Consider the following 25,140-nt stretch of genomic DNA (forward strand, 5'->3'; position numbering starts at 1 on the left):
CAGCTTCCTGCTCACCACACATAGCTCAGTAGTTGTCCAGCTTTCATGCACATTCAGATTCACAAGTTCTGTTTCAAGATCTCATTCTGACTGGCCCCTAAAGTCCTCTCCATCTCTTTGTGATATTCTCTCTTTCCTAAACCACTTTTAAAGCAACCTTATTAGGTATTAATAGGTGCAAAGGCAGCCAACAAAACAATTGGAAGATTATAAAATCTATGGCAGATACGTATCCCAAACTCAATTTATTCTGTAACAAACAAAGTCACGTAGCTTGGACTGAAGACTGGGACACAGTAATTTACTCTGTATTGTCTTGCACCTTCCCAAAGATCGTGTGTGGTCTTATCACAAACTTACTACCTGTAAGTCTGATTCAATGTTCTTGCCCTCAGTTAATGTGGTTGACTTTAAGAATGCAAACTAGCATCTCGGTATCTATTCACTGCAGCAGCAAACAGCTTTTATGTATGCTGTTTTCTTCTGGATTCCTACACTGGCAAATTTCTAAGTTTTAGGTTGGGCTTATCTTGTATTACTTTGATGAAAAGGATGAGAGTGTGTTAAAAAGCAGCTGGACAACTGCATGGTACAAATATATTCTTGAGCAGTGGACGAACGTGGTCTTCACTCTAGTTCCTGGGCACACCTGGTGCCGAGAAGGAGTGCACCGAAATACATTTGTTTGGTATTAATAGGCGTGCTTCCCACACTGGGACTTTCAATCTATCTTGAAGCAAGTGGGATAAAAGCATTTGCCAAATGCAGGTAAAGTCCAAACACGCAAACAATACTTCTCTCATACTCTTCGGCCCACTGAATACGGGCAATTATGGACACGGGGGTTTGTCCTGAAAATCTCATGGTGCAGATAACCAGCATCACTATCAGTAGGTTAATACACAGGAATGTTCCCAGGGTGAAGTGACGACGGGAAAAGGATCTGTTTTAGTCACCTGTCAACTGAAGTCATGCTGAAAATCAATGGCTCCTTTTAGATGAATAGAGCTGTCTGGTGTAGCTAATTTAGGCAGGATTTAAGTAGGTTTCCTACCAATACAAAATTGTTAACAAAATCAAGCTAGTCTCTGGGTTGTTCAGTACCAAGTAGCATAGTGCATTTTAGCTTCTGAAGTCCTTTTTGATGCATCCTAAGGTAAGCGTCTTAAATGGTCTGAAGTAAACAGCCTGCTAACGATTCAGAAGTATTGATTCATCCTAGGAACTGAGCTCTTGCAAGGCACAAAGAAAGTCTGGTTGATGTAAAAAGTTTGTTTCTCAATTATTTCATAACAATGATACAGCTATGAGTATGTATTATATACTATTTTTCAATGAAGTCTTTTAAAAATACCCATTGGTTTTTTTGCTAAGAGTACATTTTGAGAGTTAATGTGAATTTCACCTTCTAGTCTGTTGTTCACTGAACAATCATGTGTATCAGATCGTTAGTTTGACACAGGAAAGCTCTGAAATAAACTAAAATGTCTAATCAACTAGCTCTGTGAGGTATGTGCTGTGTGCGTGTACACCAAGCAGTGTATATCTGTCTGCCAGGGGAGTGGGATAAACTTTTCATATAACACCAAACTTAAAAAATAAAAAGAGGCACTCATAGCATAATTCCATCATGTGAAATACAAACACAAAAACTTTTTGTTTCCATATAATTTAGAGTGTGGTCAGCAAAATATAATCCCCTCTTTAAAAAAATCAGTTTAAATCAAGATCAATGAAAACAATAAAAAAATAAGTCCCATAATAACATGGTAAACAACTCAAATGGCTTTTTTTTAATGCTAGGAAAAATGTTCACCTTTCAATGGTGACAGTACTGTTAACACAGAGAGCCAACAAGATAAAAAGTGAAACCACATACAGACACACACAAATATATAAAATTGGACCAGAAATCACAGGACATTTAAGCAGTGTTTTCTTAAGTAGAACTTTTTTTTTTTTTTTTGTACTTTAAATAGACTAAAGTATTTGGTGTGGGTGGAGGGAAGGAAATCAGTATTTCACAACTTTAACTTGAAAACCAGCTGAAATAAAGCCTCAGCTCACTGTTTTAATTTTAAAAAAATGGAACATCATACTTCTGACAATCATAGGATTAAAGCTTACAGAGAACACATCTACCGTCTACATCACAGTGCACAGAGAGGAAGCAGTCTGCAGACTGCCACAGGGGAATGAGAACAGACTCTGCACCCGACATATTGCATTACAAAGCCAACGCCAGCTCAGAGGAGGCTTGCCTCCCGTGGTCGGTGTCGTAGCTGGTAAGCACCCGAGGGCCAGGAGGCTATCAGAACTGAGGGTGCTGCTCAGCATGGATCAGGACACCAGTTCCTTGATCTGCCATTGGCCGATGCATTTAGTAATCGCAATACGACATTCACTGAGAATAAACATAATAATGCCACATTCTGGCTTCTTGAGCAGGACAGTCTGGGGAATGCAGAAGATACAGCATCAAAGGCCGTTATCTTTCCTCGAGAGAAAAAAATCCATGCTCCTCAGTTTTCTTTTACCATGAGAATTTAAATTTCAGATATAAAAATTTAACCCCATAAAGACATGATCTGTACTTACATATACACACAGGTTCTGAAGAACTTCACTGTCTAGTTGCCTCTTCTCTTTCATTCAACCACTGGTATCTTCCCTGGATTACTGTTAGTCTCACTACCAAGAGTGCGTTGGTGCCATTAGCTATTATTTGTCGTAAATCTCACATTCCATCCACAGCAATAAGTGACCGGAGGACACGTGCCATAAGGCAGGTGAACTTAACTGAAACTAGTACAATGGTTAAGGTGAGGTCAAGTCACAGCAACAGCCGGGGCTACCAGCCCCTCCTTGCTGTGTGGGCCTGGGCTTTCCTGGGCTTGGCACTCATGAAGTTTTGCATCCAAGGGGATCACCTCAGTCCCAGGCATGCTAGGGCAGGTTGCCACCCTAAGAGCACTACTCATTCCTCCCTTAGGATCACTAGAGGAAGGGTAAGAATCTTCAAGAGCATATAGGGCTACTTATGAGGGAATCAGCTCAAAAATCTTTTTAGGACACCTGCTAATCGCTAGTTCCTAGAAGTCTACAAATACCTTACTTTAAGAACAGGTTGATCAAACCTAAAGAAACTGGTGAGCATGTAACAGTTCATCCTTGAAGCCTGTTTTCACATAAATCCTCTATAGGTTCTTCAGGTTTTGTCCAGTTATATAGTACTTTACTGTATCTTTTTGAGATTTTTCAGAGCGAAATGAATAATCCAGTTTTATATCTTTTCATAATTCTTTTTTTTAGGTGAAAATACTCTTTGCCAACTATTTCCCACATTCGGGCTTCATATGTTAACAAGAAGACTGCCAACTGGAGCCATTTCCCTCAGATTATAAAGGCCCAGAATTATGTTACTTTTAACTGTGCTCTACCAGAAGGTCTGGCCTTGGGGAGAGACGGCAAAAAAAAATATTCTCAGATATGCACATTTTTATTTTGCCTACAATGCTATGATTGAGCTCAACAACTGCACAACTGCTTTCATCTTAATCTTTATAGTTTTTCTTGTTTTGCCGTCTTGTATTACAGAAATGGTTAGGGTCACAGTTTCACTATCAGTAATAAAAAGATATAAATATTTATGCCTTAAAGGCCCAAGGTCAAAACAGCAAAAATGAAGCCTGAGGTAAAGTTGGTCTAAGAAATGACCATTTTGGGTTCTACAGTTTGCCAAAAAAATAGGGCATTTTTAAAAAATGTAAAATCCATGCATGTGACCTACATGCTATGTAAGAGATAATTCTTTCTCCTGATTTAATCTGTGTATATACTAGTTACATAAAACCGACAAACGACTACATTCTTAATGCAGGTACATACATTCATCAGAAAAGGACCCTAATCTTTTTCACCAACAATTTTTTTTTGTTTGAACAATCCAAGAATGTGAATAAAGAAAGTGACAAACAAGTATCATCTTAGGAATTATTGAGAAAGGAAAACCTCTTTGGAAGAAAAAGACTTTAGGAAGACTTCTATGCTGAGAACCAACTTTATGCCACAGCAGTGTAAACGGTAGGACTTAACACAGAACCAGAAATACAGCAAATTACCTAGAGACCAACACTGAAAAACAGCCAAAAACTTTAAAGCCACAGGGAGAAAAAAAACAGCCAAGTGTGAAATGAAAAATATATAATAGTTAAGTGTTTTTACAATTCTAAAACTTCACTTCTGTCCTTAAATCAATATATTATGAATTTCACGGTTCAATAAATAAGCATCTTTAATCAGAAGAGAAAGTAAAACCCTTCCCACCACCCCACCCACCCACCCCCAACCTTGTAAAAGAGCAGACTGGAAATTCTGGGGACAGTAAGAGGTTTTTTGTTTTGTTTTTTTAAAAGAGGGTAGAAGAATATAATCAGGAGTGGGGGGAGAAAAATCTAAAAGTCCTTTGTGTGGAGTTAATGAATACTCACTTCCTCTTCAGCGGCATTATTCTTTCAAAGGGCCCTTACATCTCAACCAACGGTGAAAATCTGGGTCTATTATGGATCTCATGGGAGTGAACCAACTGACACTGAAGTTAACTCAGGCTAATAATACACTCTGGTCAGATCCTCTGTAAATCAGAAATGACCCAAAGAATTTTGGAAAATTCATTTCTGTTGAGCACAGCTAAGAATGTCATCTTTAGGCTATCCTTAAGTACAGGAAAACTTGACTTGGTAGTGGTACTTCCCAGGTTATCTAAAGCAGCAGTCTTAGGCCAGGGGGAAAAAAGCGTAGGGGTGGGGGGCACACAACCTATCATTATTATTAAGAAAGTTTTTTAATGTAATTTTAAGTCAGTACCTTCCACAGAGACCACTCAGAGCTTCTTTTTGATGTCAGTTTCAGTTCTGATTCTTAATTGTCAAGCTGCCTAAAAATGGTATACTAACAGAACCACGAAATTAGGACGCTAGCAGAATAAAAAATTTACCCTGATGGTCTGTCCATGAAAGGAAGTCTGCAAGCAACTTAGGAATTTTTTACTGAGATCTAAACAATAAAATTATTGAATACTGTTAAAATGTGTGCAAACAACCCCTACTGTTAAGATTTTTATATGAGTGTATATGTATATATAAACCCATACATACACATTATATAATTTATTCCCTACTAAAAAGACTTAAGGCAGTTTATGCTATATATAAAGTTAGCTATAATATCCAAGAGAAAACAGTTCCTACCCAAAAAATTATGTGAACACATCAGACAACTTATCATAAAAGCGATCATGAGGCTATCTGTATCCGGTATAGCTCACATTTCCTGGTCGAGGCTCCCAACACAGGAATTCCACTCCCAAGAGAAAATTTGTCCCTCGATCCCCACAAAAGGTAGTCTGAACAGACAAAATATTTATAAAAACTTTGAAATGGAAGATAGTAAAAAGAACTCAACAGAATTCTGACAACCTCTGGACACCACACACTACCGTCATTACACCTGATTGTACTACATACAACAACTCAATATGCTCCAAGGTGGAAACTGGGCTGGTATTATGGGGAAATTATTGGCTGCAACTGCTGGAAAAGTTCATAATCCTAAACACAATTTAAACAGAATGTGATGATTCATGCTATTTGATCATCTCACACACACATACACGTTTAAACTGGATAGAATTTCTGAACCATTTACAAGTGACTTAGCTAATCTGAACATCAACCTTTGTGGTGAAAAAAGTTAGGACCCTGGGTATGAACAGCACCATCCTTTTTGGTCTTTAGTAAAGTTCAAAGGAGAGAAACACTCTGATGCATGCAGATAAAACATGGTTGGAAAGGAAGGGGGCAATCAGCAAAACCACTAGGGATACGTGCTGTCAAGAGAAGGAAGAAAGAAAGAAATTCAGCTGATGAATAAAAAGGGCTCAGTAAAACAGAGTTCATGAAGGAAAGAAAATAGGCAGTAATTTGTTATGTCTAAACCTCAATGTGTTGCACCAGAGTAAGAGACAAGATCATGGGTTGCTTATGTCCACAGACTACTTAATTATCTAAAGAGATACTGGGGGAATGGTGGAGGGGCAACAATCTGTGATTCAGAACCATTCAGCTATGAAAGTCAGGACTGTACATAAAGACAGATGTTAAGAACAGTGAGGACTGTCTTGCGTTATATTACATACCACCATCAACCAGACCAGGAAGGTGCTGATTACTGAATAAATGCTCAAAGTATTTAATTATTTTTTTTAAAAACGATGTTAAACATATATTTGGACAGTTTTTGGAAGAGGTAGAGAAACCAACTGGGTACATACTCTCTTTTATTTGATTTGAACTAGCAAGAGACTAGACTGATTGTTTTTCACCTTCAAAATCTTAGTCTTGATGAAACTGACAATCAAGGCACAAATAAAGTGAAATTAAAATAATTTTAACAAAGGAGAAAACCTGGCAATGTCTAAAGAGCAGATGAAGTAATAAGCAAAAACCTTAAATATAATTTAAGGTTTTAAAAAACCTTTAGATATTAACAACTTGCAAGTGTATATTCAGAATACAGAGTAAGAGTATAGAACAAGAATATTTAGCTTTCAAGAAAAATTAGGCAGGTTTTCTTCTGACAAAGTGACAGGTCCTGAGGGAAAAAGTAACCCCCACAAGACTAAGACTCAGTACCAAATCCCAGTCATCTTGCCACTCAACATCCATCACACTGGCTGGGTGAAGAACAGGCATCAGTAAGTGTTCACTGAATCAATGTATATCATAATGCACAATTACAATTAGTTAGTATGGTGTAGTTCAAACCCAGTCAGGAAAGCAAACCTTTTTTAAGCAGTGAAACTTTAAAAAAAAGAAATCTATGTAGAACTCCAATACAGAATAAAAATGAAGCTGCCACTGGCCAGCTGGCCAGGCCAAAGTCAGTGGGAATATCCCAGCCTCCAATTCCCTAAACCAGCCCTAAGGTGTATGTAATCCAGTGTGAGAACCACCGTTTATTTTGGAAATGTGATAGAAAGCATGAGCCTTCAGTTCTCATGCTGTTAAACTGAAGACATTACCAGCACTGTGTAGAAGAAATTCTTAATGATGTTGCTAATTTAAATAAAAGATAAAATTATACAGAGAGGAGATCTTATCACTTAGAAGAACGAAAACAAACCCCATAAAGGAAAAAAATAATCAGCAAAAATTAGCCCACAGTGGACAAAACAAAACGTAAACCCAACATCTCATTAAAAAGCGAATTAAGACCATTGAATATATTCATACAAATGTAACCACCACCACCATCAAGTCAACTGCTTGACTGGTCTAACTACTGAAAACAATAGGTGCTTCCAAAGAGTTGAGTCCCAGCTTCATACTGTACAGAAGAATCCCACCATAACTGTAGAGATGTGATCCATTTCTGAAATGCTACAGATGGTACTGCTTTGCTTAACATATCAATGCAAGAGTAACAGCCAGGAGTTTCTTCCATTTTGAATCGTTCTTTGACCCCAGACAAAGAACAGTATTCCCTAACATCACACAAGTTCTCAAGTGCAAAGGCCAGAACCTCCACACTTTCAACAGGTCTGACAGTGGTGATACCTGGGACATTTATACCATCCACAAGACAGGCTGCACAAGCAGTAATCAGTGGGCAGCAGGACGTCTGGAAGCAAGCAGCCAGTTGCTACAATGGTGAAATTTGCCCAAGGCAGAATTAAAGAAAGGGTTGTTCCATTAAATGGCAGTGACCTGGTGCAAACTCTTTATAGTAAGGACTTGAGGAAGAGGAAATACTAACAAGAATGACACATGAAGCAGTCCATTACAAAATAAGGCCACCTTCAACTATTATAAATTGTAGAACCAATCTGATCCTCAAGTTTGGATCTGTGAAGAGGTTTTTGTATAAAGCATAAACACCTAATAAATGATGAGTTTCCTTTAAAGTACGCCTTTGCATTTGATGCCATTTTCTTTGCCGAGAAAGCCTATTTTTCCCTGGCTCTCCACATGGCTGGCTCCTTCCTCACGCATCACTTCTTGACAGATGCTTTCCCTCTGCTTTGCTCTATCACAGTACCCTGTTTATCTCCTTCATAGACAATATGCTAGTTAAGTGTTAGAGTAACTGCTATCTCCGCAAAGGCAAGGGCCATAGCTGTCTTGTTCACCTTTACCCAAAGGCTAAGAAAGTTCCTGGCACACGTAACAGGTGAACAATAAATATCTGTAGAACGAAAAATCACTCTACCAAGTTTACATGAACATATACATGCATACACAAACATAGGAAAATGGGCAATATCTGACAGAAAACAATCAAATGCTGAAAGTATTGAAAATAACACCTGTACATACAGGTGAATATGGTTTTAAAACACAAGTACCAACCAAAGATAATCTGTCTTTAAAAATATGAAAACTTACTAGAAGGGGACCAGGAGTGGTTATTGGCTGTTCCTATTGAGATGTAAACAAGAAAAGTTTAAACTGGAATGAGTTAAGAATAAACTAAATAAAATAAGGATTATCTGCTGTAGAATGACTTTCAACAGAGCTTTTGACACCTCTGGTCATGCCTGTCCCTGCAGAGCATGAAGTATGGTGGCTTCTAATAGTCACCACATATTCAGGATTAGTTAAGAACAGCTCAGACCACAGGTATTCATAAGATAAAAAACTTGCTAAACGGCTTCTCCCCCAAATTTTACAATTCAGAATTCATAATTATGTAAAATAACATAGATTTTATAAATTTAATACAACATACCTTAAAAACAGATGGCCCCTATCTGCTGATCAGACCTCAGCATTACTTTTCTAGGTATTCTGCTGAAGCAATTACATTTACAAGAGGTCCATTTCATAAGACAATCTGGTAATTAAATCCAATGAAATTCAACTCAAAAGAGCACTAGGTTTGCTACTGAAATATTTGAAAGTATCTTTTAAAAAAGAGTGTTTATATTTATAGATTGAATTTTCAGAAAGGATAAATATATCGAAATAATTGCAGCATATCCCTGAAAATAATTATACTGCCACCTGTGCATTTTTTATGAGGTGTAAAGATAAATCAAAAGACTGCCAGGTTACATAAGTCTATTATTACCTGCTGAAACTGCAATTTGGGGTAAGACAAAGGGCCCTACTCCATGTGAATTCTCATTATGCCCAGAATTAGCTGGTGCTGGCAGTGTCAGTGCAATCACGGTGGTGACGGATGACATGCTACACTGTTTTGGTGGAAAAGGAGAAATGGAGGAGAGGTTTAGAAAGATTTCCATAAAGTTTCCTTATAATAAGATTTAGCAGTAAGTAAACAAACACATAAAGAATGAATATTTAAGACCCACTGAACACATTAAGGTCAAGGATTTCAAAAGTTAATCCACTTTTCTTCCCCCAAGAGTTTATTTTTGGTAAAAGGCAGAAAAATTAGTTTTTCTACAAGGGAAATCTGCTTCTAAATGATAATTTGAAAATCTTGATATATATTATATATTAAAAAAGACACACAAAAATAACAAAGAAGTGGGAATAACAGATTAGGTACTGTAACTTTATAAAGGCTTGCCTAAATCAAGAAGCAGCACACACACACCTAATTTATGCAAACTAAAAATATATATAAACAGCACAATACTGTGATACTGGATCATGATACATTACCTGTACACATAACTACTACTGGTATCAATAAACCTTTGGGACACTCAGTTTTATGCCCAACAAGACATCAGTAAGTCTTTAAAATCTTCTCTTCCTCCTTTACGGGAGAGTATTTCTAGACATTAATTTTCCCATCTAATATTCGAACATAGGAAACCAATTCCACAAGGTGCTTTAATTGATGAGACCTCAAGTGCTGTTTTCTCTTGAATTTTTGGATAGTAAACAGTCCACGGGGACCACACACAAATACTATGACAGAAGAGTTGGTATATTAAGTCTTTTGATGGGACTTGATTGGTGATGAAGCTTTATGACATGCTTGAGCAACGTACTGAAGGGGATCCCATCTGAGTTAATACTTTGTCCAACCACTGCAGAGGTCCATTCAGATGCAGTTCAATCCAGCAAGGAGTGCTTGTTACCGTCTGTCTTCTGTTCAAAAGAATGAAAGAAAATAATTACGAAATCAAAAGAATAACAGGGATACGGAAGAACTAAGATTAACCAACAGGCTGTATATACTAAAACCTAGATTCTTTTTTGAACTAGTATTAAGTTTGGACATCTATTATTTTGAAAACTGTTTAATCCTTAAAGTCTAACAAAGTATTTATAATGCTATAAATAATCACTGCCAGGGCAAGAGACACAAACCAGCACTGTCCCAAGCAAACCAGAATATAAAGTCACTTTACTTATTAATCATCCGAAGAATAGAAAATACTCAAATAGAAAATGAAGTCCAAATGGAACAGAGTTCAAACTTAAAGTATATCAAAACAAAAATTCTGACTCAAGCTTATCACAGAATGTTCAAAGCTGGGGTTCAACGTCCCCTGACAAAACCAACAACCAACCTCCCTTTTAGCAAAATCATGCAGGCTTTTAATAAGAAACATCTCTAGTACTTCAACTAAATGAGCTATCCTCTGAAAATCGCAAACTGTTCAAGGATATCCTATCACTTCCACATACTGATTTTAGTTTCTTATTTATTATACACAGTAAGTCAGTCAGTCTGTTTGCTTCAACATGACAACCCTGGAAACATGAGAAAAGGCCATTATCAACTCTTCGCCTCCAAGTGACACATCCTCAATGTAATTTAGAACTACTACTGTATTTCAGAGGGTGTGGTTTTCCGCAGCAGGTGGTGCTGGTGCCCCGCTGCTCCCTGCAGACGCTCAGTGATCTCCAGCCCACTTCCAACTGTAGGAATCTGCATCTCTGTGCCTGAGATGCCTGCGCTGTCCAGAGATGGAACAGACCTCAACCAATGACACGGGAATCGGCATTTAAATGCCCAGTTTCCTTTCCCTCCAAGTGGGGTAATTCTGAGCGTTCTTGACTCTTTTCCCAAAGTTTTCCTAAGGGGACAGCTCTAGTTACCCACCCACTAGAGGAGGTGGCATAAGAACGGTGAGTAGTGCTCCCGCCCCTGCCTCTCTTCCCTACCTCCTCCTTCCTTGGTAGTGCTCCCGCCCCTGCCTCTCTTCCCTACCTCCTCCTTCCTTGGTGGTGCTCCCGCCCCTACCTCTCTTCCCTACCTCCTCCTTCCTTGGTGGTGCTCCCGCCCCTACCTCTCTTCCCTACCTCCTCCTTCCTTGGTGGTGCTCCCACCCCTACCTCTCTTCCCTACCTCCTCCTTCTTTGGTAGTGCTCCCGCCCCTACCTCTTTTCCCTACCTCCTCCTTCCTTGGTGGTGTTCCCTCCATTTCCTGAGTATACTTCAGGCAGGCAAGCCCTTGTCTCAGGGTCTGAGCCTCACATTATCAGTGCCCCTGCCAGATTATTCACTTCACTACTAACTCACTTAACTGAGACATGAATTCTTTACACATCTGTATTTCCCCTTACTATGTCTCCTGATTTTTATGCTGGGAATCAAACTGGCACTTAAAGAAACTGAAAAATAGTTTAGAAATACAAACATCAAATCTATTCCTCAGCACCTGTATCATTAGGATAAAAGGTTCCACAGTTCACAGATACATGGGTATCTAAGTTATTTTGATCTGCAAATGTTAAAGGAAACTACTTTATTATCCAAAGTAGATGTACCAGACCTCCACTATCCATGAATACATACTGTATATCACTGCTTCTTGTATAGGTTTTATATTATCTCTGGTTAAAGAACAGCAGAGACCACAGTGAATCAAAGACAGCATCTCTTTCCACCAATCAAAATTGATCTTACAGGAGACCCACAGATATACACGGAATTCTCCCTGACCTATATGATTCATGTTTAATGCCACTCCATTTCTACCATGTTCCACAACATTATAATCTCTCGAAGGAGAAGAAAAAAAAGTGTGACCTAATAAACTGATATCAGATAGTACTATCTGAATCTAATTTTAATACCAACTCAATCCAAGTTCAAAGGAAAGAAAAAACTCAGCATTGTTTAAAGTTATCCCATCTCAAAGGGGAAATGATTAAAACAAAAGAGAGCTACAGAGAAGTCAAAAAATGAATTCTTGCACTAACATAACTTGGACAAAATAGTGATAAGTCTCACTTTAGATACAAATATATAACACATTGTATATTTTTATAGAAGCTGTCAAACCAGTAGCTCTCAAATCTCATCATCACAAAAGTCATACACCTCAAAATTTAAGACAAGGGATCAAGTTCAAATGAAACAAATTCTAAGAAGGGCCCAAACTGCTGAATGAAACAGGAGTATTATTACTATACCATATGAATATCTTCTTAAGCAGACATTCAGACAGTAAGTAATGTGAATTGGAGAAAGACTAGGTATTTTATTTATAGTTTTATTCATTATTATGTTGATGAACTATTCCCTTTCTTTGATGTGGAATCCAATCAACTGTATAACCTAGCAACAGCCTAATTGATCTTACTCCCTGATGACAGACTGGTTCTGGTAAAACTCAATTATGTAACTGCTACTACTATCCTTAGAGAAGAGTCAAGGAGAGCTTTCCTCAGGTCCCGTCTCTACCACTGAGAATGTGTCCTTGAGCAAACTATTAAATCTCACCTAAGCCTATTTCCAAACAAACATTTAGTGTAGACCTTTTTTTTTAAAACTTTACAAAGACTGCAACCTTATCAAGAAAGAATAAAAACAGCAACAGTAACTCTTAGCCATGCTGAGAGGCGTGACATACTGCATTTAAAACACAGTACAGTGCCTGGTACCCAAATACCCCCTTATATTACTGAATAATAACCCTTCCAATATGCCATTTACGGTATTTAACACTCTGCATTCTGTTACAGTGCCTGTCCATACACGTTTTAATTCTATGTTCCATAGTGCCAGCATAGGAATTTGCAATAGTTTTGAATCTAGAGGCCTCCAACTTTCTTTTGTTATTTTACATAAAGATTTGCTCTCTATAAACTTCAATGAAAATACTGATAAACTTCAAAAGATTCAAAGAGTGCAAGAAAAAGAATTACATTCTAGAAATTTAAGAACTGAATATGTATTTCATACCGGTATTCTGCTCCCCACCCTTTCACAAAACTCATTCTTATGGTGCACATTCTAGTTAGCTGATACACGGCTTCAAAACCCTGATTAACGGACTGAGCCAGCAGAGCAGCAAATTCCTGGTTGTTGAAGATCTTCAGATTACAGCCTATGATTGAAAAAATACACAAAAACATTATGTACGAAGAAGATAGTATAAGAGAATCATTTTAAAAGAGCTACAGATATTAGAATGGTGGTGGTGATGCAGTTACTAAGTCACGAAACCCCTTGGACCCTCACCAGCCACGCTCTTCTGTCCATGGGATTTTCCAGGCAAGAATACTGGGATGGGCTGCCATTTCCTTCTCCAACAGACATTTGAATATGAGCATGCAAATCACCTCCTGATTCCGAAAATTAGTAGCAAAGAAAAACTCAGCAAGTTGACATGATAGGCTTATACTGTTGCATCCATACCTGGTGGAATTTTGCACACGGTTGCAGGGTGCCAGCCGTATCTCTGATTACAGTTGGGGCTCTGCACAAAGATTGCACTATCACTTAGGCACTCAGCAAAAACTTCCCCACCTATGTAATATAAGCGCACTCCTCTTCCTAAAAGGAAATATATATGGAGTTAGTTTACAACATTTACTACTTCAATATCACTTCTGAAGGATTCTTAGAGGTAAAGTAAAATGGTATAAACTATCTTGATGATCTCTCCCATAGCTATGCTTTTCTGAAATCTTAATGTGAAACATACTACTGTATACTTTTCCAAGTATTTTTTCAACAATGATTTTATTGATTCGTAAAGATAATATGTGCTCATTAAAAGTACTTAATGTAGAAAAGTGGATAAGCAAAACAAAGAATTTCAAACAAATCATATTTTTGAATAAAGCAATTTAATTCATTTGAAGGAATTAACTAATGTCTAGATTAATATGCCTTCATTATAATACACAGCTTTTCTTTAAAGAATCCACTATGCTTAAGAAAAAAAATAATAAAAATTACCATCTGCCCCTTCTCAAACTATATATTATGGTGGTAACCAGATCTCTATTTACAAAAGCAGAATGAGGTAAGTAAAAATTATATTGGGAAATTTTAATATACCTCTTTCAGAATTTGACAGATCAAATATACATAAAATATAAGAAACACAAGGATTAAAAAAAAAACCAGGAAAAGCAGAATTCTTTTTTTTTTTTTTTAAGCAGAATTCTAAGACAGCACTTAACAGTCTCATCCCTGGTGTATTTATCTTCTCAATTATTCAGTCAAACACTAAGCAGTGCTTAAAGGAATTTTTCAGATGTGTAGTTCTTAAATCAAGTGACCCCAAGAAAAGAAGACTATCTTTGGTGGGCCTGACTTAATCAGGTGACAAGCCTTAAAGGGACTGGGCTGGTCCTGGCGAGAGTGACTCAAAGTGTGAGGGAGAAGAACTTAACAGTCTTCACTGCTGACTGTGAAGATGGAGGGGGCATGCAGGTGGCCTCTAGGAGCTGCGAGTAGCCTCTAGTGGACAGTCTGTAGGGAATGAGGATCTCAGTGCTACAACTCCAAGGAAGTGAACTCTATAGTAATCACCTGTGAGCTTCGAAGGGGCCCTCAGGCTTCAGATGAGATAGGGTGAAAAAGCAGGGTAAACTTACTTATTTAGGAGTAAATATGGTAGGGTTAACCTCCTGTTAAATTTCTATACAGAACTCTAATGAGAACACAGAAAAATCAGAACTATTTTCGTTAAAGGGTGGATATTCAGAGGCCTTTGTCACCTACAAGACATCCGAGTACCTCAGTGAGATTATGTAAAATTTATACATCAAGCAAGATTTGAGAAATTTCACATGGAGCCAACTAACATCTCTGAAGTCACGAGCACTCTGCAATACCACACTGACTCTTTAGTGATCAGCATCACTTCTCATAGGAGGTAATGGTTAATTAAATGAAAACAGAAGCACACTATTATTAAAAGAAGTTTCTTTAAAGTGATGAGAATTATGTTCAGTTATTTTAGTATCACTGAAACTATTTTTTCCCTCATTGTCAAAAAACAAAAACAAACAAAAAAATCCCAATGTCCCAAAATGTTGCTGTTCATATGTCTTAAATATATGCAAACTTACCATACTGTGTGTTAAAACTAAAGATTCAAAAAAAAAATTCATTAATTCATTTGAAAATCAAAATAGTAAACTTACTACATATTAATATAAACAAGTTTATGAAAACTATTTCCCAAAGTAAGGAAAAAATTAGTGAGAAGAGTTTTATATCTTTGCAAACCTCCTTAATGTCTGGATTAAGACAGTAGAATTCTCATCAGAGTCTGTGTTTAACTTCTTGCAAAATCACAAGCCTTGGAGGCTCTAGATACTTCACTGTGGAATCACGAGAGAGTGAGAGTGAATGGCAAGCGGCACCTTAATGCCGTTATGAGAGCAGCTCTCCCCTCATACACGTTCAGAGAGGGCACCTGGGGCCGCCACAGTCTAAGCTTCTCTGAACCATTCCTGAACAAGTTCATGGTGGTTTTTGTTTTAGATATCTTGCTTCAGATTAATAGCGTGCAGATCTGATATATGAATTCACTGAAGTGCAGAAAAAACTAGGAGATGTAAACAAACTGAAAAAAAAATCATGATTTGCTAAAATTACAATCCTAAAATCTGAACATGACAATTTTATGACTGGTAGAGGCTTAGCAAAGGAATTTTAACACATATTTACTGACGGACTTCCCAGTGTCGAGGGGGCCAAATAAAGAGAAACTCAAGATAAAAGTTTGCAGACGGAGGAAGGATCACCAGGATCACTATTCAAGGTGGTGAAGCTGTGCAACGTGACTGCACTTAAGCTGAGAGAAGGCAGGCTTTCTTGCACACAATCTCTTGATGTGGTAAACCACACAGTGCTCACGTTATGAGTATAAGGCATTGGTTTTCACACAAGGAAAATAAACATACCTATATGTCTTCTTGTCATTTCTACCGTAGCATTTCTGTTTACGTTGGAGAGTAAACCTAGGCAGAACCTCTCAGAATTTGATGGATCTGTGAAGCCGTCTACGGTGAGTGAGGGCTGTGAGGCATGGAAGGTCTCTCCAACCCTCTGGTTTAATTCATAATATGCTATTGAACACCAAAATGCAGGCTCTGAGTAAGTAACTGGCTGCAAGTCTGGCAGGGGGGAAAAACAAACCCATAAAAGAAATGTTGTGTGAACAATTCAAGCCATGTCAAGCCAAGAATAGATTGAATATCATTATCTTTACGTGTCCTATGCCAGCCTACACTGGCAATAGCCCAGGAAACAGACTTAAGATCTACATCACGAACCCCAGATTCTAAAGATCACAGCAGATTTTCAATTTCTCAAATTCCCCCTATCTCCTTAAGTCATCCAAATCTTCAAACATCTTTTTTAGATTTTATGGTGAATCACTTGTTCTACTAGTAATTTTACCCCAGTTGCACCACTTGTAAAATAAGTCAATTTGCATTATAAAGTTAATTTTGGGTAGGATCGAGTAGAACAAAGCTAAAGCAAGGATTAATGCATCAACAGCCAAAGATTAAAAAAAAAAAACCTGTCACGACAGGATATAAAACATGACATATTTTTGACATCTGACATTTTAACATGAGATTCTCACTGAGTTACCCCAATTACAAAAAGAGAAAGCCTGCATATATACAAGAAACAAAAAGTAATACAACACAAAGTATGCAAGCGGAAATAATATAAATATCATGGGAACACAACATATTTCATGGGAAAACAAGGACCATATATATATTTAAGTGCTGTAATTTTGATTAAAATGCATAAGGAATATCACAGAAAAAAATGACAATTTTGTAGAATAAATTCCAATGTGTAGAAACTGAAGAGAAATTGTGAAACAGTGTATAAAATGAAGACCAAGGTGCATATTACACACACAAACATACATATGCACATGTATCAATACAAATACATACGATTAGCAATCACACATATGTATCTCCCATATCACATGTATATGTGAGCAATATGTCTCTACATGCTTATTACAGTCTCATATTAATAATTGCTATTACAAAATATAACAGAAACTAAATATACCCATAAAATCTAGCCATGTAAGACATAAAATTCCTCATGAATAATGCATATGATTTCTATGAATAAAAAATTAACTTCTTATATTCATTATGTGCCAGGAGAAAGGTGTTTTAGTAATATTGAGGCACATTATCAGTATCATTTTTAAAAAAGCACTAATTTGAACAATCATCTGTTATTCACTGAGATCTCTTTCTCCTATATACAGAAAATAATTACCAGAAAGGACATTTAAATAAAAAGGTGGAACAGTATAAAAACAGTAGGGGGAAAGTATTTGCAACTTACCCAAACTATGATTAACAGGGGAAAGAGTAGTAGGAGATAATTCTGCTGGAGATCCTAAAACAAAAGGATTCAATTTTAAAATAGCTTAAGAAAGAAAACCTCTGACCCAATAATAAAATTTATTGTATCTAGCTATATTATCATAACACAGATAATTTGCCAAGAATTCAAATGCTTAATGGGACATTTAATTTCAGGAGCTTCAATATATAAAAGATAGAAAAAAGTCCTGGTTACAAGTTACCTTCTTCCAAAGGCATCCAATGTTGCCAGTTCTTGGTGCACCTTTCCAGAAATATTCTATAAACCCTATGAGCAAATATATTTCTGTGCCTCCTGCTTTTTATGTACAAATGGTAAAAACAATTCTGAACTTTGCTTTTGTATTACATATTCTATATCAACATCTAGAAATGCTGGTACACTTCCTTACTATTTACATCTATCCATCTATCCATAACATTACATTATGGTATATTATGATCCCATGTTGATGCGTGTTCAGGTTATTTTCAATCTTTTGCTTTTAAGAACCAAGATTCCAATAAGTAACTAATCTTGCACATTTTGCATACTCTGAATTGCATCTGAAGGGTAGACTCTAAAAGGGAAACTGCCAAATCAAAGGACTCTCAAACTTCCAAATCAAAACTTGGATAAATTTTGCCAAAACTGTCATCTTCAAAGGTTGTATCAGTTTACACTCCAGTCACAAAATAGTGAGTAGAGACTCATGTGTTATTGCTGATAAACAATGCTGAGAACAAGGTCTTAACAAGTATAGTTTTAATCTACATTTCCCTTATAAATGACACTCAGCAGCTTGATATTTGTTTATATTTTATTTCCTTCCTGTAAATAGTCTGTTCTCTTCTTTTGCTCAATTTTCTATTGTGGTGTCAATCACTTTACTCACTGATTTACAGAAGGCTCTTTATATTTTAACAATATCAGTCCTTTCATAGTACGGGATGCAAATATTTATGTCTTATTTTTCAGTCCAATTTTGATTAAACAGTACTAAAAAACTTCTATGTGACATAATTAATCAATCATTTTGGGGTATGTTATATTTTGATAAAAGTGGTGATGGGGAAATTCTTTTCTTACTCTTAACTTCAAAGAAATACTTCTATCATCTGCCCGTTAAGTATGATGCTGGCTTTGAGGATGAGAGATAAAATTCTGTATTTAGAAATTTTACATAAAAAATCATAAGCAGTAAAGATCTGTAGATTTATAAGCATAAATGTTATGCTGCCTCAAAAGTCAAGCTAGAAGCTTTATGTCTTTTCTATGCTCTGTAACAGTTTAAATAGAATTGGAACAACAAATGCTTTAATAGTTTGGTAGAATTCCTGTGTGAAATCAGTAATTTTCTAGGGTATATTCTAAGACATTATTTCTTCTATGAAAGATGACTGTTCAGACAGTTCTACACTCCGGAGTCAGTTTTGGTAAGCTATGTTTTCTTAGAAAAGTATTTGTTTCTTCCAGGTTGAGGTAAGCTGGTTAAATCTAATCAAGAAAATAAGGAAGAGGCACAAACACAAAAAGTTAAGAAAAAGAAGGAACACCACAGACAGAAGAAAAAGAGTCAGACCTTACTTCACTCAATTTCAGGCAAATTTTGAAACATGTTTGCTGTAGACTGTTGCTAAATAATCATAATTGTAGGATACACTTTGTTTTCGCATCATCATCCTCTACATATTTTGAGAATGTTACCCAAAAAAGCAAGACCTACAGCTCCCAAGTGTTAAAATTACAGCAATGGCACAGATGTAGAACAAGGTAAGAAGCCCCTGGGTGTATCTTCCCTCTCCACACGACAACCATGAACGAAAACACCAGGCAACACAGGTAAACAGCAATCTCCCCGTAAACTAACGCATCAAAAAATAAAGAAAAGGTGATGATTCTTGAGAAGCCAGAACAGCCTTCTATAACAAATTTCTTATGTTCTGTTTTTGTTCCTCACTTCGAAAAATCTGCTGGCAAGTCATAACAGGTACAGCTATGAAAGGTCAAAACATATTTAGAACAATGAACTAAAACCCACTGCTGTTTCCTGAAGCTAAGATAAAATAAACAGAGCTACTATTAGAAATGGAGGAAACGGCCCAATTTTTCATATCTTTTAACTGCTTACTCTCTCTATTAAATATTTATTAGAAGTGACCAGTAGAGTCATGGTTTATTAATTTTGACTGAGTCCAGTCGTATGTAATAAAAGTTAGCACTGAAGATTACAAAAAGTTGATTATAATCACATACAAAATGTTTAGAAGTTAAATTAAGATAAAAATGTATTAGGTACCAGAAGTCTTTAGAAACTTGTAATAATCTCACTATTTAAAGCTAGTTTCTATTATTTGCAGCTAAAACATCTAGAGAAATCCTTGTGCACACAACCCTGTACACAAGTTTGCAAATATTTGTAGGATACATTTTTCAACAAGGAAATGTTGAGCAAAAGGAATGTGAGGTTAAATTTTTATAAGTACCCTCCCTGGATGTTTAATCCCACCAACAATTTATGAGCATTTCTTCACACTATATCACTACCTTTTGACATATGACAATTTAAAAGATTTAATGAGGCAACTCTGACATTTAAAATTTTTATTTATTTTTATTTTGTTATAAATAGTGCACTCATGTTCTTTACGTCCATTTATCCATTAAGCACTGTCTTTAACCTCTTGACTTATAGGAGGTTTTAAATCTAGAAATCAACTATGAGACTTCTTGTACATTTAAAAATATTTCCCCCAGTTTTTTGGTTTATCTTTCAAAATTAAAAAAATTTAATAAAATTATTTATAGAGCAGTTTTAGCTTTACAGTAAAACTGAGCATTAATAATGTACAAGAGTTCCCATTTACCCTCAAATCTACAACCTCCCCTGCCATCAGTGTCTCACATCACAATGTACATTTACTACAACTGAGGAACCTACACAGACATTATCACTCAAAGCCCGTAATTTATATTAGGGTTCATCTTTGGTTGCTGTACATTCTATAAATTTTGACAAATGTACGATGACATGTATTCACCATTACAGTAGGATACTGAATACTTACACTGTACTAAAAATCTTCTGTGCTTATTAATCCCTCCCTCCCCTGAACCCCTAGCATCACTGATCTTTTTACTGTTTCTATAGCTGTCTGTGTCTTTTCCAGAACGTCATATAGTTGGAATCATACAGGTATGTCACCTTTTCAGATAGGTTTCACTGGTAATATGCATTTAAGGTTCCATGTATTTTCATGCCTTTATTTGGCAGATTTCTTTTTAGCGCTGAATAACATCCCATTGTCTGGATGTGCCATAGTTCATTTACTCATTCACTTACTGAAGGACACCTTAGTTGGCAATTAATGAATAAAGTCACTATAAACATCCAAGTACTGGTTTCTGTGTGTACGTAACGTAAATTTTCAACGTTAGGTGAATACCAAGGGGCATGACTGCTGATTGTATGGTAAGAATGTGCAGCTTTGTAAGCCGCTGCCAATCTGTCTTCCAAAGTGGCTATACCATTCATTCTGCATTCCCAGCAGCAGTGAATCAGAGTTCCTACTGCTCCACTTCCTTGCCAGAATTCAGATTCTGGTCATTCTAAAGGTATGGAGCAGTAATGTTTTAAATGTCATTTACTTAAGTTTATCAACCCTTTATTCTGTGGTTTTATATCTTGCATAATTCTTGCTCAGATTATTTTAAAACTTCAAGTTCTCTCTAAATGGGATTCATTTTGATATGACTTACATATTTAGTATCTATAACTTTTTGAGAAATACTAAAATTAGTTTGAATTTCTTGAGCAAAATTAATGGCAAAGAAATGTATATTTTACTTTTTTTAAGTTTCAGTATGTAAACTAACCATAAATTATTATCATTCAAATAAAAAAATAGACATGCTTTCAAAAGGCATATATGGGAGGACAGAAAAGTTAAAGGCCTTAAAATAATTTCATTTTATAATCTTTAAATTCAAATTACAAAAAACAGTCCCAAAGAACTAAAATTATCTACGATTTTGTTTTTATACCAAAAAAAGGCTTAAACATATGCTTTAAAAAACCTCACTTACTGAATACAGAGACCAATCACATTCAGAAACCTTTCAAAAAACTGATCATCATGCTGGTATATTCCTTCCACCATATCCCTACCTGATCACCAACCAAGTCCCACCCTCAGGAAATACTGCAAAAGCAGGCATCTCTCCCCATCTCTTCTGAAACAAGCCAGAGGAGCCTGGTGCAGTAGTGTAGTAGTCAGGAACAGAATTTCTAGAATCTGAGATCCTAGGTGCAAATTCCTGTCTCTTTCTACCTATCCTCCTATGGCATTCATTGCGGTACTGCTTTTTATGAATTAAATACCTGCTTTAATAATTCAAAATGCTGCATCATAATTTTAATCTGTAAAATACTGTTGAACTTTTGACAGAGAATGGTAGAAACTTGAGACTAAGCAAAAGATAAAGGAACTATGTCAAATTCAGTTAAAAAAATACATACTTCCTTCATGTTTCTTTATTATGTTCTATGTAATTCCAAGTTTTCTACAAGCATGAATTGTGTTCAAAATGAGAATACAGTTGCTCTTCTTTTGTTCTTATTAGTAACTTGTACAGGATTCCCCTTATGGTTAGAATATAGAAGACTGTTGGAAAAACCCTTACTCCTACAATAAGAAAGTATCAGAAACACTAAAAAATTATATATTTTTTTTTTACCAAAAGTGACCCCAAAGCTACAGATTTATTTAAATTGTAAGTCATTTACAGAAAGGGATGAGCTCTTCCTACAGTAAGTAGGGAGTGGTAACCATTTTCATTGCTGGGAGTATCTGCCAAGTTAGCACACACAGGACTGGTCTTGCCAAAGGACAAACCAGCTAAAAATTTAATGGCCACACACAGGCAACTGGAATCTGAGAAGCTCAAGCACAGATACAGTCCTCTTCGTTAGCCAATTCTAACTCCCATATCTGACTTGTTGAAGGCAAGTGAAAATTCTGTAAACTTCACCCCCTATCAGACTAGAAATGAGGGAAGGTGTTCACAGTTTATGAGGTCAGAATACGGACGTCCCGTCTAGGTCCCTGATACACGCAATAGAGATAGAAAACAAGCGAGATCTCTGAACCAATAAAAGCCTGGGTTTTTTACACACGATGTTGATGGATGTTTATGTTTATATGAGACACATTTTATAACAAGAGTCACTTCATCAAAAGGATGTAATTCGAAATGTGTACCATTTTAATAACAGAGACTCAAAATACATGAAGCAAAAACTGACAGGACTGAAAGGAGAAAGAGATAAACCCAAAGTCACATTTAGAAACAAGTCAGAGTTAAGGATTTAAACAGTATCAGCAATGACCTCAACCAAAAATGACACCTAGACTAACACTACAACTGCACAAAATTCTTTTCAACTGTAAATGGAACCGTAAATCAAAGTAGGTATACCACGCTGTGGCATAAAATAATTCTTAGTAAATTTCAGAGGACTGAAATCATATACAGTATATATGAAACATAATGGAATTAAGTTAGAAATCAATAAACTATCTAGAAAGCCCAAACACTTCTAAAAAATCATGGATCAAAGAAATCAAAGAGGAATTAGAAAATACTTAAATGATAACAACAAATAATAATGAAAAATAGCATTAAAATTTGTGGTATGAAGCTAAAATAAGGGTAGGAGAGCAATTTTCAGTTTTAAAAGCTTACATTAGAAAAGAATCAATGGGAAAAAATAGAAAAGAATCAACAATCTAAATTTAAACTACAATGCTCTAAAAAGACCAAATTTAATGCAAAGTTAAGTAGAAGAAAATAATGAAGAATAGAAACAAATCAAGTAATAAAAAGAGAAACACAACAGAAAAATTTAACAAGCCAAAAACTGAGTATTTAAAAATATTAACTGATAAAGCCCCTGCAAGATTTATCAAGAAGAAAAAAAAATAAATTATCAGTATTATAAAATATGAGACCATCAAGATTTGCATGATCTTGTAGACATCAAAGGGATAACAAAACATTAGAAATAACTTTATAGCAATAAAATTTACCACTCAGATGAAAAATATCTTTTAAGACACAAGCTGCCAAACTTACATAAAAAATAGAAAATAGAGAATCTAAACAACTCTCAATTTAAAAAACCCTTCCCTTGAAGAGACGGTTTCTCTAGTAGGAGCTATCAAGTAGTTAAGCAAGAAATAATAACAATCCTATGCAAAATTTTTCAGAAAATAGTAGAAAATCCCATCCAATATAGAGTCTATTACTGATACTGAAGCTACAGAAAACCATTATATGAAAACTGAAGACCAAAATCTCTTATAAACATAGATTTGAAAATCCTTTACAAAAATTATCAAATCAAACCCATAAAGATTTTTATTGAAGTGCAACTTATCATAACCAAATAAGGTCAAAATTGGTTTGTTATCAGAAAAATCACTTTGTGAAATTCACTTCAAAAAGGAATAAAACTATGATCCTTTCAGGAGACACAGAAAAAGTATGGACAAAGTTCCACGGCCATTCATTACAAACTATTCAAACCACCAGGAACAGAAAGAAACATCCTCAATCTGATAATCTATTAAAAATCCATAATTAACATCTCACTTATTTGGGAATTAGTAAATGTATTTGCCCTATGATCAAGAACAATGTAAAAATATCCATTCTTAGTATTTTTATTCAACAGTTTACTGTAGATCTTAGCCAGGACAGAAAAAGAAGAAAGCATAAGAATGAGAAAGCAAGAAGTAAAACTGTTTTCAGAAAATCTTAGGAATCTACAGAATACTAGATACAAAAAGTGACTTTAGCCAAGTTCAGGGAAAAAAAACCAACAGACAATAATCAAATTTTATTCTATATTCTAGGAATAAACAATTAAAAAATAAAATTGAAAAATAAATGTATAATAACACTAAAAGGTTAAAACAGTAAAGCATGCATCTCATAACAGCTATACATCTATGCTAAAAACTATAAAACACTGCAGAGATGGCCCACCCAGTAAGACCATTACTCTAAAGTTCAAAAACCTGACCCTTTTTTCCTAGCAAATTACTTTCCTATTTTGAGACGATCCTAATAATGACAATGAACTGCTCCTACTCGGAGATCTCAATTCCCTCAATTTACTTCTAATCTTCATGCAGTCAACTTTCTTCTCTTTCTTAATGGTTAATTCATCTTCTTTATATTTTCTCTAAACACACTCATACAGTATTTACTATGAGTTAGGTACACGTAGCTACTGTTAACAGCCCTATGAGGTAGGTACTATAATTATCCCTAGTTTACAGATAAGGAAACTGCATGCCTACATCGTCAAGCTAGCATAGAATAGAGGGACAATTCAAGTCCAGGCAGTCTAGTTCAGAGGCCAATCATGCTATCCAGCAGCCATGCATCTGGTTAGAGACGCTGTCTTCTGAGTATAGCATGTGAACCTTATCTAGGGGTACATAAAATGACCAGATTGTAAGAAGAAAAATTTAGAACTAAACCAAA

At 35.9% G+C, this 25,140-nt stretch overlaps 1 protein-coding gene across 3 annotated transcripts in view; it reads right to left on the bottom strand.

Moving 5' to 3' along the window:
- Window positions 1–6,253: 6,253 nt before the first annotated feature.
- Window positions 6,254–25,140, bottom strand: part of SMAD2 (SMAD family member 2) — an 84,798-nt gene continuing 65,911 nt past the window's right edge. For all 3 annotated transcript variants that reach the window (XM_065932665.1, XM_065932663.1, XM_065932664.1), the window contains 5 exons: window positions 17,566–17,619; window positions 16,137–16,349; window positions 13,630–13,767; window positions 13,174–13,318; window positions 6,254–10,124 (listed from right to left, as the gene is read on the bottom strand). In XM_065932665.1, coding sequence (XP_065788737.1) covers window positions 10,001–10,124; window positions 13,174–13,318; window positions 13,630–13,767; window positions 16,137–16,349; window positions 17,566–17,619 — 674 coding nt within the window. In that variant the 3' untranslated portion in view covers window positions 6,254–10,000. The remainder of the gene's footprint in view (window positions 10,125–13,173; window positions 13,319–13,629; window positions 13,768–16,136; window positions 16,350–17,565; window positions 17,620–25,140) is intronic.

Source organism: Muntiacus reevesi, chromosome 4, assembly GCF_963930625.1.
Source record: "Muntiacus reevesi chromosome 4, mMunRee1.1, whole genome shotgun sequence".
Lineage (NCBI taxonomy): Eukaryota > Metazoa > Chordata > Mammalia > Artiodactyla > Cervidae > Muntiacus > Muntiacus reevesi.